The sequence below is a fragment of the Lepidochelys kempii genome, chromosome 9, assembly GCF_965140265.1.
Source record: "Lepidochelys kempii isolate rLepKem1 chromosome 9, rLepKem1.hap2, whole genome shotgun sequence".
Taxonomy (NCBI): Eukaryota; Metazoa; Chordata; order Testudines; family Cheloniidae; genus Lepidochelys; species Lepidochelys kempii.
In genome coordinates this window covers 82909884-82922084 of record NC_133264.1, presented here as the reverse complement: position 1 = coordinate 82922084, position 12201 = coordinate 82909884, and the positions used below count along the sequence as shown (strand labels likewise).

The 12201-nt window shown below is 37.0% G+C and overlaps 1 protein-coding gene across 8 annotated transcripts in view; it reads left to right on the top strand.

Moving 5' to 3' along the window:
• ATRX (ATRX chromatin remodeler) overlaps positions 1-12201 on the top strand; it is a 140981-nt gene that overhangs the window by 81300 nt on the left and 47480 nt on the right. For all 8 annotated transcript variants that reach the window (XM_073361133.1, XM_073361132.1, XM_073361136.1 and 5 more), the window contains 6 exons: positions 2423-2560; positions 3256-3431; positions 5090-5207; positions 10346-10476; positions 10829-10917; positions 11101-11273. In XM_073361133.1, the coding sequence (XP_073217234.1) occupies positions 2423-2560; positions 3256-3431; positions 5090-5207; positions 10346-10476; positions 10829-10917; positions 11101-11273 (825 nt within the window). The remainder of the gene's footprint in view (positions 1-2422; positions 2561-3255; positions 3432-5089; positions 5208-10345; positions 10477-10828; positions 10918-11100; positions 11274-12201) is intronic.

Below are 12201 nucleotides of genomic sequence, written 5' to 3'. Positions count from 1 at the left end.
GGGTCGTGAGTCTGGAAAGCTGCCAGCTGCCTAACGTGGAGAGCCAGGGCAAAACTGTTTACCTAATATGTAATCTCCCTGCTACAGACAGCCTTGGCTTCCCTGTTTCATCCAGTAGGGTGGCCACTGAAGTATAACACGAGTGAAGAAAAGCTGTGAACTCTCTTCAGCTGAAGCTAAGGCAAAGATATGGATCTTACCTTGAGTTATGGGCTAGTTAATAAAAGATGGTCTGTGGAGGAGAGTGAGTTTGTGTGTGTGGTTTTTGGAGGGGGGTGAGGGGGTGAGAGAACCTGGATTTGTGCAGGAAATGGCCCACCTTGATTATCATGCACATTGTGAAGAGAGTTGTCACTTTGGATGGGCTATTACCAGCAGGAGAGTGAGTTTGTGTGTAGGGGGGTGGAGGGTGAGAAAACCTGGATTTGTGCTGGAAATGGCCCAACTTGATGATCAATTTAGATAAGCTATTACCAGCAGGACAGTGGGGTGGGAGAAGGTATTGTTTCATGATCTCTGTGTGTATATAATATCTGCTGCAGTTTCCACGGTATGCATCCGATGAATTGAGCTGTAGCTCACGAAAGCTTATGCTCAAATAAATTGGTTAGTCTCTAAGGTGCCACAAGTACTCCTTTTCTTTTTGCGAATACAGACTAACATGGCTGTTACTCTGAAACCTGTCATTAAGAATAGTGGCATTGTCTTTTGAGTGCAGGTGATCTGCACCGCTCTTCTGATGAGTAGACCCTAAATAGTTCTTGGCTTTCTGATAGCTCATTGTGCTCTGCCTTGTCTCCATCTCCATCATGTCCAAACTCATGTCCTTTTTCTGGGTTGGTCCTTCACAGCAGAATGGGAAAAATTAATGGCTGATCAAATGACAATGACCACAAAGCAAGACAAATTAATTTTAAATTCTAAGTCTTCGGCTTCATGAAGGTGCATTGGGCAAGATGCATTTAGTCATAAAGGAGTTGCTAGCTTATTCTTACTGATGAGGAAAGAATGGTCTTGTGACTAAAACACATGATTAGTAGCTCTGAGATCTGTCTCTATTTGATTTTGGGCTTCTTTGTGCCTCAGTTTTCTCCATGTGTAAAGCTGAATTAATACTTCTCAAGCACTTTGAGATTCTTTGATGGAAAATACAATATAAATGCATTGTGTTATTTAATAGTTATACCTTGAGTGATGGGTCTCTGATCCCAGCATTAGCTTCTAGGAGAATGATGAGGAGCTATTCTACAATGGCCTAGATTAGACATGCATATTTGTCATGAAAAAGTACTAGTCTAAGCACAAAACCTAGTTATTTGGCTTTGACTGTGATAATAAAAGAAACAAATCGTATGGTTACTTGTTAGAAAAGGCTACTTGTCGTGGATGAATGGGCAGGTAGAATTTTGCAAAGCTGTATTGGAAACAAACTATCTTTATGAGGGATTGATCAGGCAGCTGGCTTTCTAAAAGAAGTTTTCATATATTTTTTTCTCTCTTGCTATCTTGGCATCCAAATTTATAGAGGTAGTTGTAAATTTAAATGTTAAGAATTTTTGTGTAAGTTAAGTATCAAGAAGTGATTGATATGTGTTGGCATTAAACCCAATAAAAATGAAGTTGTTGCTTTGCTTGAAATTAATGTTTTTAAAAAAAAAAAAAAAAAAGCTTGGGGGAACTTTGAGCTGGGCCTTTGATATTATTTAACATCAAATAAAATTTGTCTTTTACCAGTGGGCAAATCAAGTTTACCACTTGGATAACTCATTAGGCTTTCAGCTCTATCTGTTGTCAAGTAGGATATTGCATACTGCTCTGTTGTCTTCATACAGAAAGTTGCTGTTGGACTTTGGTTCTCTTTATAACTTCTTATCAGTCACCAATAGATGGCAGTGTAATGTGACTTTAAAAATGTGTGCTTATGAAACTTGACAGGGAAAACGTGCATTACTAATATACATTTTACAGTGTGGTTGTAGCCGTGTTGATTCCAGGATATTAGAGAAACAAGGTGGGTGAGATAATATCTTTTAATGGACCAACTTCTATTGGTGAGAGAGACAAGCTTTTGAGCTACCCAGAGCTCTTCCTTAGGTTCAATAAAACATATTCCCTCACTCATCTTGTCTCTATAGTGTGCGTTTAGACGTTTTTAATAGGAATGTACTGTAAAACGTTTTGCTTAATTCTACCCACTAATACATTGTGCACTATGTTACGTATCTTGGAAGAATCAACTACTGTGAATGCATTTGCAAGCCCAAGGGTATGGGCTTTAATGCCCTTAAATCTAGAGAGCTTTATTTAAAAACAGCATATGGTTGCCTGTTAATAGAGCAAAGTCAGACTCTTGTAGACACGAGCGTCCTCGTGGTTACAGAAAATAAAGTTAATTGCATTAGACATCTTGATTTTCTTCTAGGCCCTGACTTTGTTATTTGTGATGAAGGGCACATATTAAAAAATGAAGCTTCTGCTGTTTCTAAAGCTATGAATTCTATACGATCCAGGAGGAGAATAATTCTTACAGGAACACCCCTGCAGAATAATCTTATAGAATGTAAGTAAATGCTTCTATAGTCAGTGCAGAAAACATTTCCTTCAATACATTTCTGCCAGTATAGTAATATATTATTATAAATATATTTAGTTTTGAAGTAGGAGAAAATAATCTGTTCCTGGTGGTACCAGACCACACCTTACAGCTAGTAGAATAATTTTCATTACTTTTTAGTTTACCTTCTGGATAAATGTATTGGAGATGTTTTAGCTATGTAAACTGCTTTAGAAATCTGATGCTTACATACTAAGTCACTCTTGGAAGTCTAGTTAATTTAGAATGAAATCCCCCGGTAATGCATGCCTCTACTGACTGCCATAATTTTGTTTTCAACTATTACAAAACCTACTGTAAATATAATTTTTCTATATCATTGCTTCCCTGCATGTTTAAGCTCACAGGCAGTACGACATTCCAAGTAAGTCTTACATCAATGCATCAGATCAACATTTATGCCAATTTTTCAAAAATGGTTAATACCGTCTGAAAATCAAAGTACATAGGTACCTAAATATGGATGGTAGATGTTTAACTTTAAGGACTCACTTGGGAAAATTTTGGCCTTACATTACCTTGCTTAACAGAAAAGAGTTTATGAAAGGTGTACACACACCCATTCTCTGCTTTCCTTAAAACAAACTTTTCCATAGGAACTATTTAATTTTAAAGAACTGGAGTTGATCTTTCTCTTCCAGATCACTGCATGGTTAATTTTATCAAGGAAAATTTGCTTGGGTCAATTAAGGAATTCAGAAATCGGTTTATAAATCCAATCCAGAATGGTCAGTGTGCAGACTCCACCATGGTAGATGTTAGAGTAATGAAGAAGCGTGCCCACATACTGTATGAGATGCTAGCTGGATGTGTTCAGGTATGGAAATACTTTACCTTCACGTTAACTCAATCAACTTAATATTATAGTAATCTATTTTCCTTTGAATTAAAAAAATGTTATGGTCTGGGTCCTCTAAATTTGCATCTACAATTGCTACATACATAGTCCAGTAATTTCGTTATCATTTTGACTCAATGTATAGTTTTCATAAGTAGTTTGAATTGTAAATAATTCAGAAATTCCATATAAACAGAAAATCTTGTAAAAGCTTCGCAGTCTTTACAAACCCTGTCAGTGCATCTTAGGCAGGACACACACAACTTGGAGAATTGTTTTCCTGACTTACTGGACCAGTAATCTATATTATCAGATAGGATATCAGTACTTCAGTTTTGAAATATTCTGAATTTAAACTTAAAAACCAGCCTGCCTTTTACTGTTTCCTAAAATGTATGGTAAGATGGTGGTCCATGGAGAACTGTCTAACTGTTGAAGCTGGCTCTCCTATTTCCATTTGAGAGAATCAAAACAGATGGAAGAGGAGGAAGCGGGGATGAAGACTGATTTCCTTTTTTTAAAAGGACGAAACACCTGTTGCCTGAAAGACGCCTAAAAATACATAAATCCTTCCCCAATATTACTTTTTCATGTTTAGGCAGTTGCTATCATTGCCACAGAGATGTTATAAATGATTATGAAGGGGTGTGATGGTGAGTCATGTGGTCATAAATAGGGAAGGGAGCTGGACCATCAGGCAGTGTCTCTATTTAAAGAAATAATAATAATAAAAAATAAAAATGGTCCACACTGGAAATTTTTTTTTGGTATCTCCTGCACCAATACATCTGAAAATGGAAAGCCACTTGAAGATACACAGTAGCAAGAGGGGCCTTACCCAGCTGAAGCTAAATATACAGTAGTACAGTACTGGAGAACAAGCCATTCCCACTGAGCTGTCCTGCTCATATCAGAAAGAAGGAAGGCAGCAACTATGAAAATCTTAATTAATACACAAATAACTTAATATTTAAGCATTATTAGATGTCCTAAACTAGTCCCTGGGTCCAACAAACTTCTCTTGGTTTGCCACAAAGGGAGTAGCCCTGTGACAAACCGTGGGGAGTTTTGTCAGCCCCTAAACTGTCAACACCCACCATTTGGAGGGTGAGGAGGCAGATGAAGAGTAGCAGAGACTGTAGGCAGGTGAATGAGGAAAGGGATTAGAAATAGCATTGCCAAACAAGCATTCAAAAATCATGAATCACACCCACACTCCAAAATCATGAGTGGCTTTCCTGTGGAGTCACATTCAGTGTCCATAATACAAACACTGTCATTTGGGGCTCGTTCACCCAGACCTGAAGAAGGTAACTATGCTGAAGAGAAGCAGTCACTGGAAACAACTATTGAAATTGCATTTGACACAGCAGAGGCGTAAAATGTGTGCATAGAGGAGATATGTGTAGTGTGCAACCAGCTGCACTAGATTAAATGGTCCTGTGCAGATGGGCTGGTATAATTTGGCTTTCATTGTGTATTATAGTTTTTTCTCTGTGGTTAGAAAACATCCTAGAGGTGGCTTTTGTGGTACATTTGATCTCTTAAGGTGCCACAGGTTTTTAAACTCTGAGTAAGAATCCACTTGCTTTATACACACTTATCTGTTTGACTAACATCCTTTTGTAAATTAACAGAGGAAAGATTACACAGCATTAACGAAGTTCCTGCCACCAAAATATGAATATGTTTTAGCAGTTAGAATGACATCTATTCAGTGTAAGCTGTATCAGTACTACTTGGATCACTTGACAGGTAGGTAACTAAAGTACACTTAGGTAATGTGATTGATCATCATTTAATCAGTTTTTTTTTAATGTTTTCATAACACGCTATAAATGGTCCCTTTTGGTTTGCTGTAGAAATCCACTTTGGCGCAGATGGTTACATATAACTAAATATTTACTGAAGAATACGAATACTTACATTTCTTGTTTGTGGTTCATTACTCCTTTCCTTTCTCTTCCTCCCCAAAAATATAATTTAAGTAATTCATACATTATGTGGATTAATTGCTGGTACTCTTTAAGCAAACCCGTTATTTCAAGCGGACTTTGGATTATTACACAAGTCTTTTACATCTGGGGACCCACATTTGTTTCAAGAGGAAATTAGTTGATTTGATCACATCCTAGACCTGGTTTGTCCTCAGAATCTTTCAGCGTGCCTTTGTTCTGAGAGCAGTACTGGTTAATCTTTCACGTTACTCGTTTGCAAGCGTGATATGGAGTTGCCCCCTCCGTCTCATTCCACATCCCACTGGTCTGGTAGTGAAAAGACTTAAGTTTGTCATTAGATTTCCGTGATGTCTCAGGACCAGTTTGCCTTTCTAATTTTTAACTTCCTTAGCATTTTAGAAGAAGCAAGGCCATACACAAACTTGTTGAATTTAAAAAATCTTACAGCTTGAACAAAGGCATGTTCAAATGCTGAGAACTGCTGTGCTCTTGACTCTAAAACGTTGGTGGTTTTCTTGGGGCTTGCAGTTCAGCATCTTGCAAAACCTGCCAGTGTCAGCAGCACTTCTAAAGTGATAGTGTTGTATTTACCATCAATAATGGTAACTCAAGAAGCTAGCAAAGGCCTTATGCACTCAGTGGCACAATTGGACCAAATTCCACAGCAGCAGCTCTAAAGTTCTACAGCAACTATCCCTAAACTCTGTAGCAACACTAATTTATTCTATGATAATGAAATATTCTTCATGTTAAATTCTGTGGTTGCAGAATACATGGGGTCATGATGATGATACAATCATATTTTTATCTAATGAATAACCTAGCATACATTTGCTTTTTAGAACTGTTACTAAATTAGTCCATCATGCAAATGTGTACTAACTTAATCTTTTTAGCATTAGATAGACTGAAGTATGTGGCACAGTTTAAATTGATTGTATATAGCTGCTGCAGTGACTGTTCACGGTTTGTTTTGCTGTTGCAGTTACCCTCCCAAGTTTAATTCAAGAAAAGGATGATAAAAGATTAATTGCATTTTGTATCAAACTGTGATTTACAGCAGATGTTCAACTTGGATATGATATTCAGAGTGTTGTCTTACTTGCTTGGATTATAGCTGGGTGTAGTTTGTGGTGTCTTAGCTAAATTGCCAGCTAGGTTTTCTTTTTCAAACTTTGTGTGGGCTGTTTCCTTTATTTCAGTTAAGATGCTAATCTAACCAGTCATCCGGAACCAGTGTTGGTAATTTCATTTATAAAAATTGCAGGTCTAAAAACCAAAAGCTCTTTTTCAGGTTTTGTTTGTTTTGTTTTGTTTTTTTAATAAGGAGTAAAACCTTTATTTAAACACCCCCCCCCCCAACCTGCGTGTGTTTCAAAGCAGAACACATACAGTGTTTTAATAGTCTTGTAGAGCTCATCACTAATCAACCCTATAACTTAGTCTATTCTGTATTAACAAATTTATTTGGGCATAAGCTTTCGTGGGCTAAAACCCACTTCATCAGATGCATGGAATGAAAAATACAGTCAGCAGTATATATATTACAGCACATGAAAAGATGGGAGTTGCCTTACCAAGTAGGGGGTCAGCATCATCAAGGATCTACAACCTATCCTGAAGGACGATCCCTCACTCTCGCAGACCTGGGGAGACGGGCCAGTCCTCACTTACAGACAACTCCCCAACCTGAAGCAAATACTCACCAGCAACCACACGCCACACAACAAAAACACTAACCAAGGAACCAATCCCTGCAACAAACCCCGTTGCCAACTCTTTCTGCATAGCTATTCAAGGGACACCATCATAGCCACATCAGCCACACCATTAGGGGCTCATTCACCTGCATATCTACCAATGTGATATATGCCAACAGTGCGCCTCTGCCATGTACATTGGCCAAACCAGACAATCTCTGCAAAAAAGAATAAATGGACACAAATCAGACACCAAGAATTGTAATATTCAAAAATCAGTAGAGAACACTTCAATCTCCCTGGATACTCAATAACAGACTTAAAAGTGGCAATTCTTCAACAAAAAAAACTTGAAAAACAGACTTCAATGAGAAACCGCAGAACTGGAATGAATTTGCAAACTGGACACCATCAAATTAGGCCTGAATAAAGACTGGGAGTGGATGGGTTACTACAAAAAGTTATTTTCCCTCTGCTGATACTCACACCTTGTCAACTGTTTTTGGTCAACATCCACCTTGATTGCATTGGCCTCATTAGCACTACAAAAGTAATTTTCCCTCTGATATTCACCCCTTCTTGTCAACTGTTGAGAATAGGCCACTTCCACCTTAATTGAATTGGCCTCGTTAACACAGGCCCCCCACTTGGTAAAGCAACTCCCATCTTTTCATGTGCTGTAATATATATACTGTTTACTGTATTTTTCACTCCATGCATCTGATGAAGTGGGTTTTAGCCCACGAAAGCTTATGCCCAAATAAATCTGTTAGACTCTAAGGTGCCACAAGGACTCCATTGTTTTTGCTGAAACAGAATAACATGGCTACCACTCTGAAACCTCTATTCAGTATTGGCTCTCACCTATATAGATGCACTGAAGAAAAATATATTTGTATTCTGTTCATTACTACAACATTCCAAATGCATATCCTCCTAAAGTTATCCGTGTGCTTAAAAATAAGTGAACTGTAAGTTTCATTGAAACAGCTCAGTAGGTGAAAACACACTGCTTCCTCAGAACAACTATTTTTTATCAAAGCAATAGAAGTAGTTTTGTGAAGTCTTCAAAACTTTTGCTGGCTTCTTATACGTGTGTGTTTGTCTGCTGAAATTTTTAGGCTTTCTGATATAAACTGTGTTTTACCTACCATGCTACAAACAACATACCCTTAAAAATAGGATCGCCTGGGGCACATACTGACTGAAAAATTAGCCCAGTGTGACTAATCTTTTAGTGCTGTTACTTTGTTCTTATTCTGTGCTGCCACTGAAGAATTCCCTATTCGTTTACTGGACAGCAGTTGCTTGCACACCTTTTACTTTGTAGCTGATAGAAGGCAAACAGACTGATCCAGTGCCTGCTGAAGTCAATAGAAAGGTTCTCATGTACTTTAATGGGCTTTGAGTCTCTCACACCCCAGGGATGTACAATGTTCTGTGATAAGTCATTAGTTTTTTTTTTATTGAGACTAAAACTCCCCAACTCACTCAAGGACTGACAGTGTCACAAGTCTGTCTAGATCTTGAGTCTTCCTTGTTAATATCCATCCATATTGCTATCTTCTAAGCCATTTGACTGGTCCCTAAGTTAAGTGCCACTTTCTGCATTTGGTATTCCAGCAGTTTCAACTAAGCAAAGTACCTTCTGATTTGTATTAGGTAAATATCTGAAAAATGAATCCTACTACTGAGGCTGAAGTTCCAGTAGAAGAAATTTCTCTTTACCCGCAAATACAAATAAAAATAAAAAGTTCAGTGTTTTATCGAAGTACTTTCAGATGTGGTACAAGTTGCCACTAGAATACATAATCTTAGAAAGTTAGTCTTTACTCCAAATATGAAAATAGTTTTTCTACTTTTCATTAATGTAGAAAATATTATATAATCTGTAATAATTTTTTTAATTGCATGAGAGATTTTAGAGGAGGTGGTTTCTTCTCTGTTTCTGTATCATGGAGTTAGGGCATCTGAACTTAGCACTTTTGTAGGGACCCTTCCAAATCCATAAGAGCCATCCCAGCTACCACAGTGTTATTTTTACCTTTTATTAGGAACATAAAGGAATAATTATTACATGGAGCTAACTGTAGAGTAACTCTTTATAATGTGGCAAAAAGCAGCTTGCTATCATACTTTCCCTTATGCCTTACAGTCTTCTTTCTATAGCCTGTTGACTGAAATTCTTGAATAAGCTTTTTAGCCTGGTTCACCCACAGGCATTTATTTTTGTGATTCAGAAAATGTATGATTTTTCCAGTTATTTTGTTTAAACAGGCTTCACTGTACAGATAAGTCAGTTTCAAAAACTTCAAGTTGACATTGTTTCTTTGTCAACCCTTTAGGCTTGTGGTGCCCAACCTTATTACACAAGAGGGCCACATAAACCTAAGCACAAATTTGTGAGAGCCAACAGATTCTGGTTTGTATGTATTTAGATAGGTTGTTTCTATGTACAGTATTGTCTATTTAAAAACAAATAAAGAAATCCAGTGCATAAAACGTGCACCAGCATTACAGAAAACAGGAAAAAAACAGCAAAGAGCACACAAAATGATGTAAACCTGATGACAAAACGCTAATGAATCATCTGTTAGTATATTGTGTTGAAGCAGGCCGCAAGCCTTATGAAATGCTCTGGTGGGCCGTGGGTTGGATACCCCTGCTTTAGGCTATTAAAAATAAAAGAATTTTTTTAATCCAGTCGTTCACTACAAATGCTGTTCACTTTTTGCAGCAAATTCAGCTTTGTCAATGAAAATAGACAAGGTATTAACAGCTTCTGGCTGTTTTACATTAGCACAGTTTTAAAGTGACAAAATATGCAAGGAAATAGTTACATTAAACAATGATCTGAATTAACTGAAACTTTACAAAATCATAACATTTATATTAATCTTAGGTTTTATAAATAATTGCTTTTACAAACTTGAATAAACCTGAGTGCCCCTTCGCTGGGATTTATATGAATTCCCATTGAGGAGAGAATGCACTCCTCTGTAAAAATGTTATCATGTAACTCATCAAGAAAAAGACAGAAATCTAGTTTTGACTGTTTTAACTAGAAAAGAATCCTGTAACTAGGTAACTTGACCTCTCTAAAAGAGAAATTACAATGTGAGATGTGCACCTGGAGAGAACACTCTATACTAAACAAATGTGTTGTTCAAAGGGGGAACAGTATTTGGCAAACTTAATTCAAGCTTTCATTCTATAATCTGAACTTTATTGTCAGGTGTAGGTAGTAGCAGTGAAGGTGGAAGAGGCAAAGCTGGAGCTAAGCTCTTCCAGGACTTCCAGATGTTAAGCAGAATCTGGACTCACCCTTGGTGTTTGCAGCTGGACTATATTAGTAAAGAAAATAAGGTAAATTAGATATATCAAAATACATACTTCTGCTTCTATTGAAAGCTTTCCAAATAAGACATGACAAATGCTAGGTAGATTTTTGGCAAATTAATGGAAATCTCTGTTGCTGTGGGGTACAGTGATTTTGCCAGCCATTTCACTTATGGCCACTCCCCCCCCCCCCCCCCCCCCCCCCCCCCCGGAAATTTTGTCATCATTAAAACATTTTGAAATGTTGATCTTTCACTGAACTCTTGGTTTGTTTAAATGAAGAATAAACAGATGTTTAAGTGTTTTAATAGAGGCTTCAGTCTAGATGATGGTACTTAATAAAAATCTGTGTTCTAAGAATATTAATTTTGTTTTTCAGGGCTACTTTGATGAAGACAGTTTGGATGAGTTCATAGCTTCAGATTCAGATGAAACTTCAATGAGTTTAAGCTCTGATGATTATGCTAAGTAAATTGAGCTTTTCTGTGTGAAACATACGTGCTTAACTTAAATTCTGTTAGATTTCTTTTCTTTTAAAGTTACAAAAATTTAAGCAATATTTGTGGGGTTTTTTGTTTTTTTACTGTTACAGCTGTTGGCTCTCTCACCTGCAGATTTTTAAATAGTGAACATACAATGTTATGTTTCTAGGAAAAAAAAATCCAAGGGGAAGAAAGCGAAGAAAGAGAGTAGCTCAAGTGGAAGTGGAAGTGATAATGATGTTGAAGTGATTAAAGTCTGGAATTCAAGATCTCGTGGGGGTGGAGAAGGAAATACAGAGGAACTTGCAAACAACCCTCCATCGGCTGTAAAGTCAGACGAAAGTGAGTGTAATGCACAAGTAAACTGGGATATGATGCTGCATCATGTTGAAAAAGGTGATCGTGACAAGGCTGGGAATTAGTGCAGTCCATGCTTATACTATGCCTGGTTACAACTGATGAGTCCTCAGTTCAATAAAGCCATTCTCCCCACGAATTCCCCTCCCCACAAAACAAACCCTAATATAGATATACTTTTAGAAAACAAAGGGAGAATCAGCCTAAGGGTGAGTTTGTGTTGTGACAGAGCAACTAACTATTGTTTTTCTTTTATTTTTGAGCAAAATACCCTGCAAGCCTGCTTCAGGTGACACAAACCAACAGTTTCATTCTTGTAAAACTTAAGGTCGATTTGGAGTAGAATTCAGAGGTGAACAGTGCTGCTGGATGATAGATAAATGTTACTTTTCACCTTCTAAATGGGGTCTATGAGGAAATCTGAATAGAAAGATTAGTAACAACAATATTCTACATAATGCATTGATGCATCTGGAATTTTATTTGGATGTTGAGCTAGCAGATGGCTGTAATAGATCTAGAATAAGGTGGCTGTTTTGAGATTATTGTTCAGCTGCATACATCTGTAAACTTCACTTTCAAATGGTTGTTTTTAAATAATCTTGTTTTCCTTTTCTGCTGAGTGATAGGAATCATTTGTAGGTAAATGTTTTGGCAGGTTCATTTTATGGGTTTAATAACCTTTCCTAGATAAATTACTCTTATGACAATGAATTTGAATTCATAATTCATAATTAAAATACATTTGTAAATATATGTTCTCCCTAAAAATATATGTTTATAAACAGTTGTGATTAAAATATAGTTGTAAAAGGGTGGTGGTCCTTTTATATATAGATAATATATATAGGAATATATTATCAACATTAATTTATAATAATAAAAAGGAAACAATCTGTCATACCATTTCTTA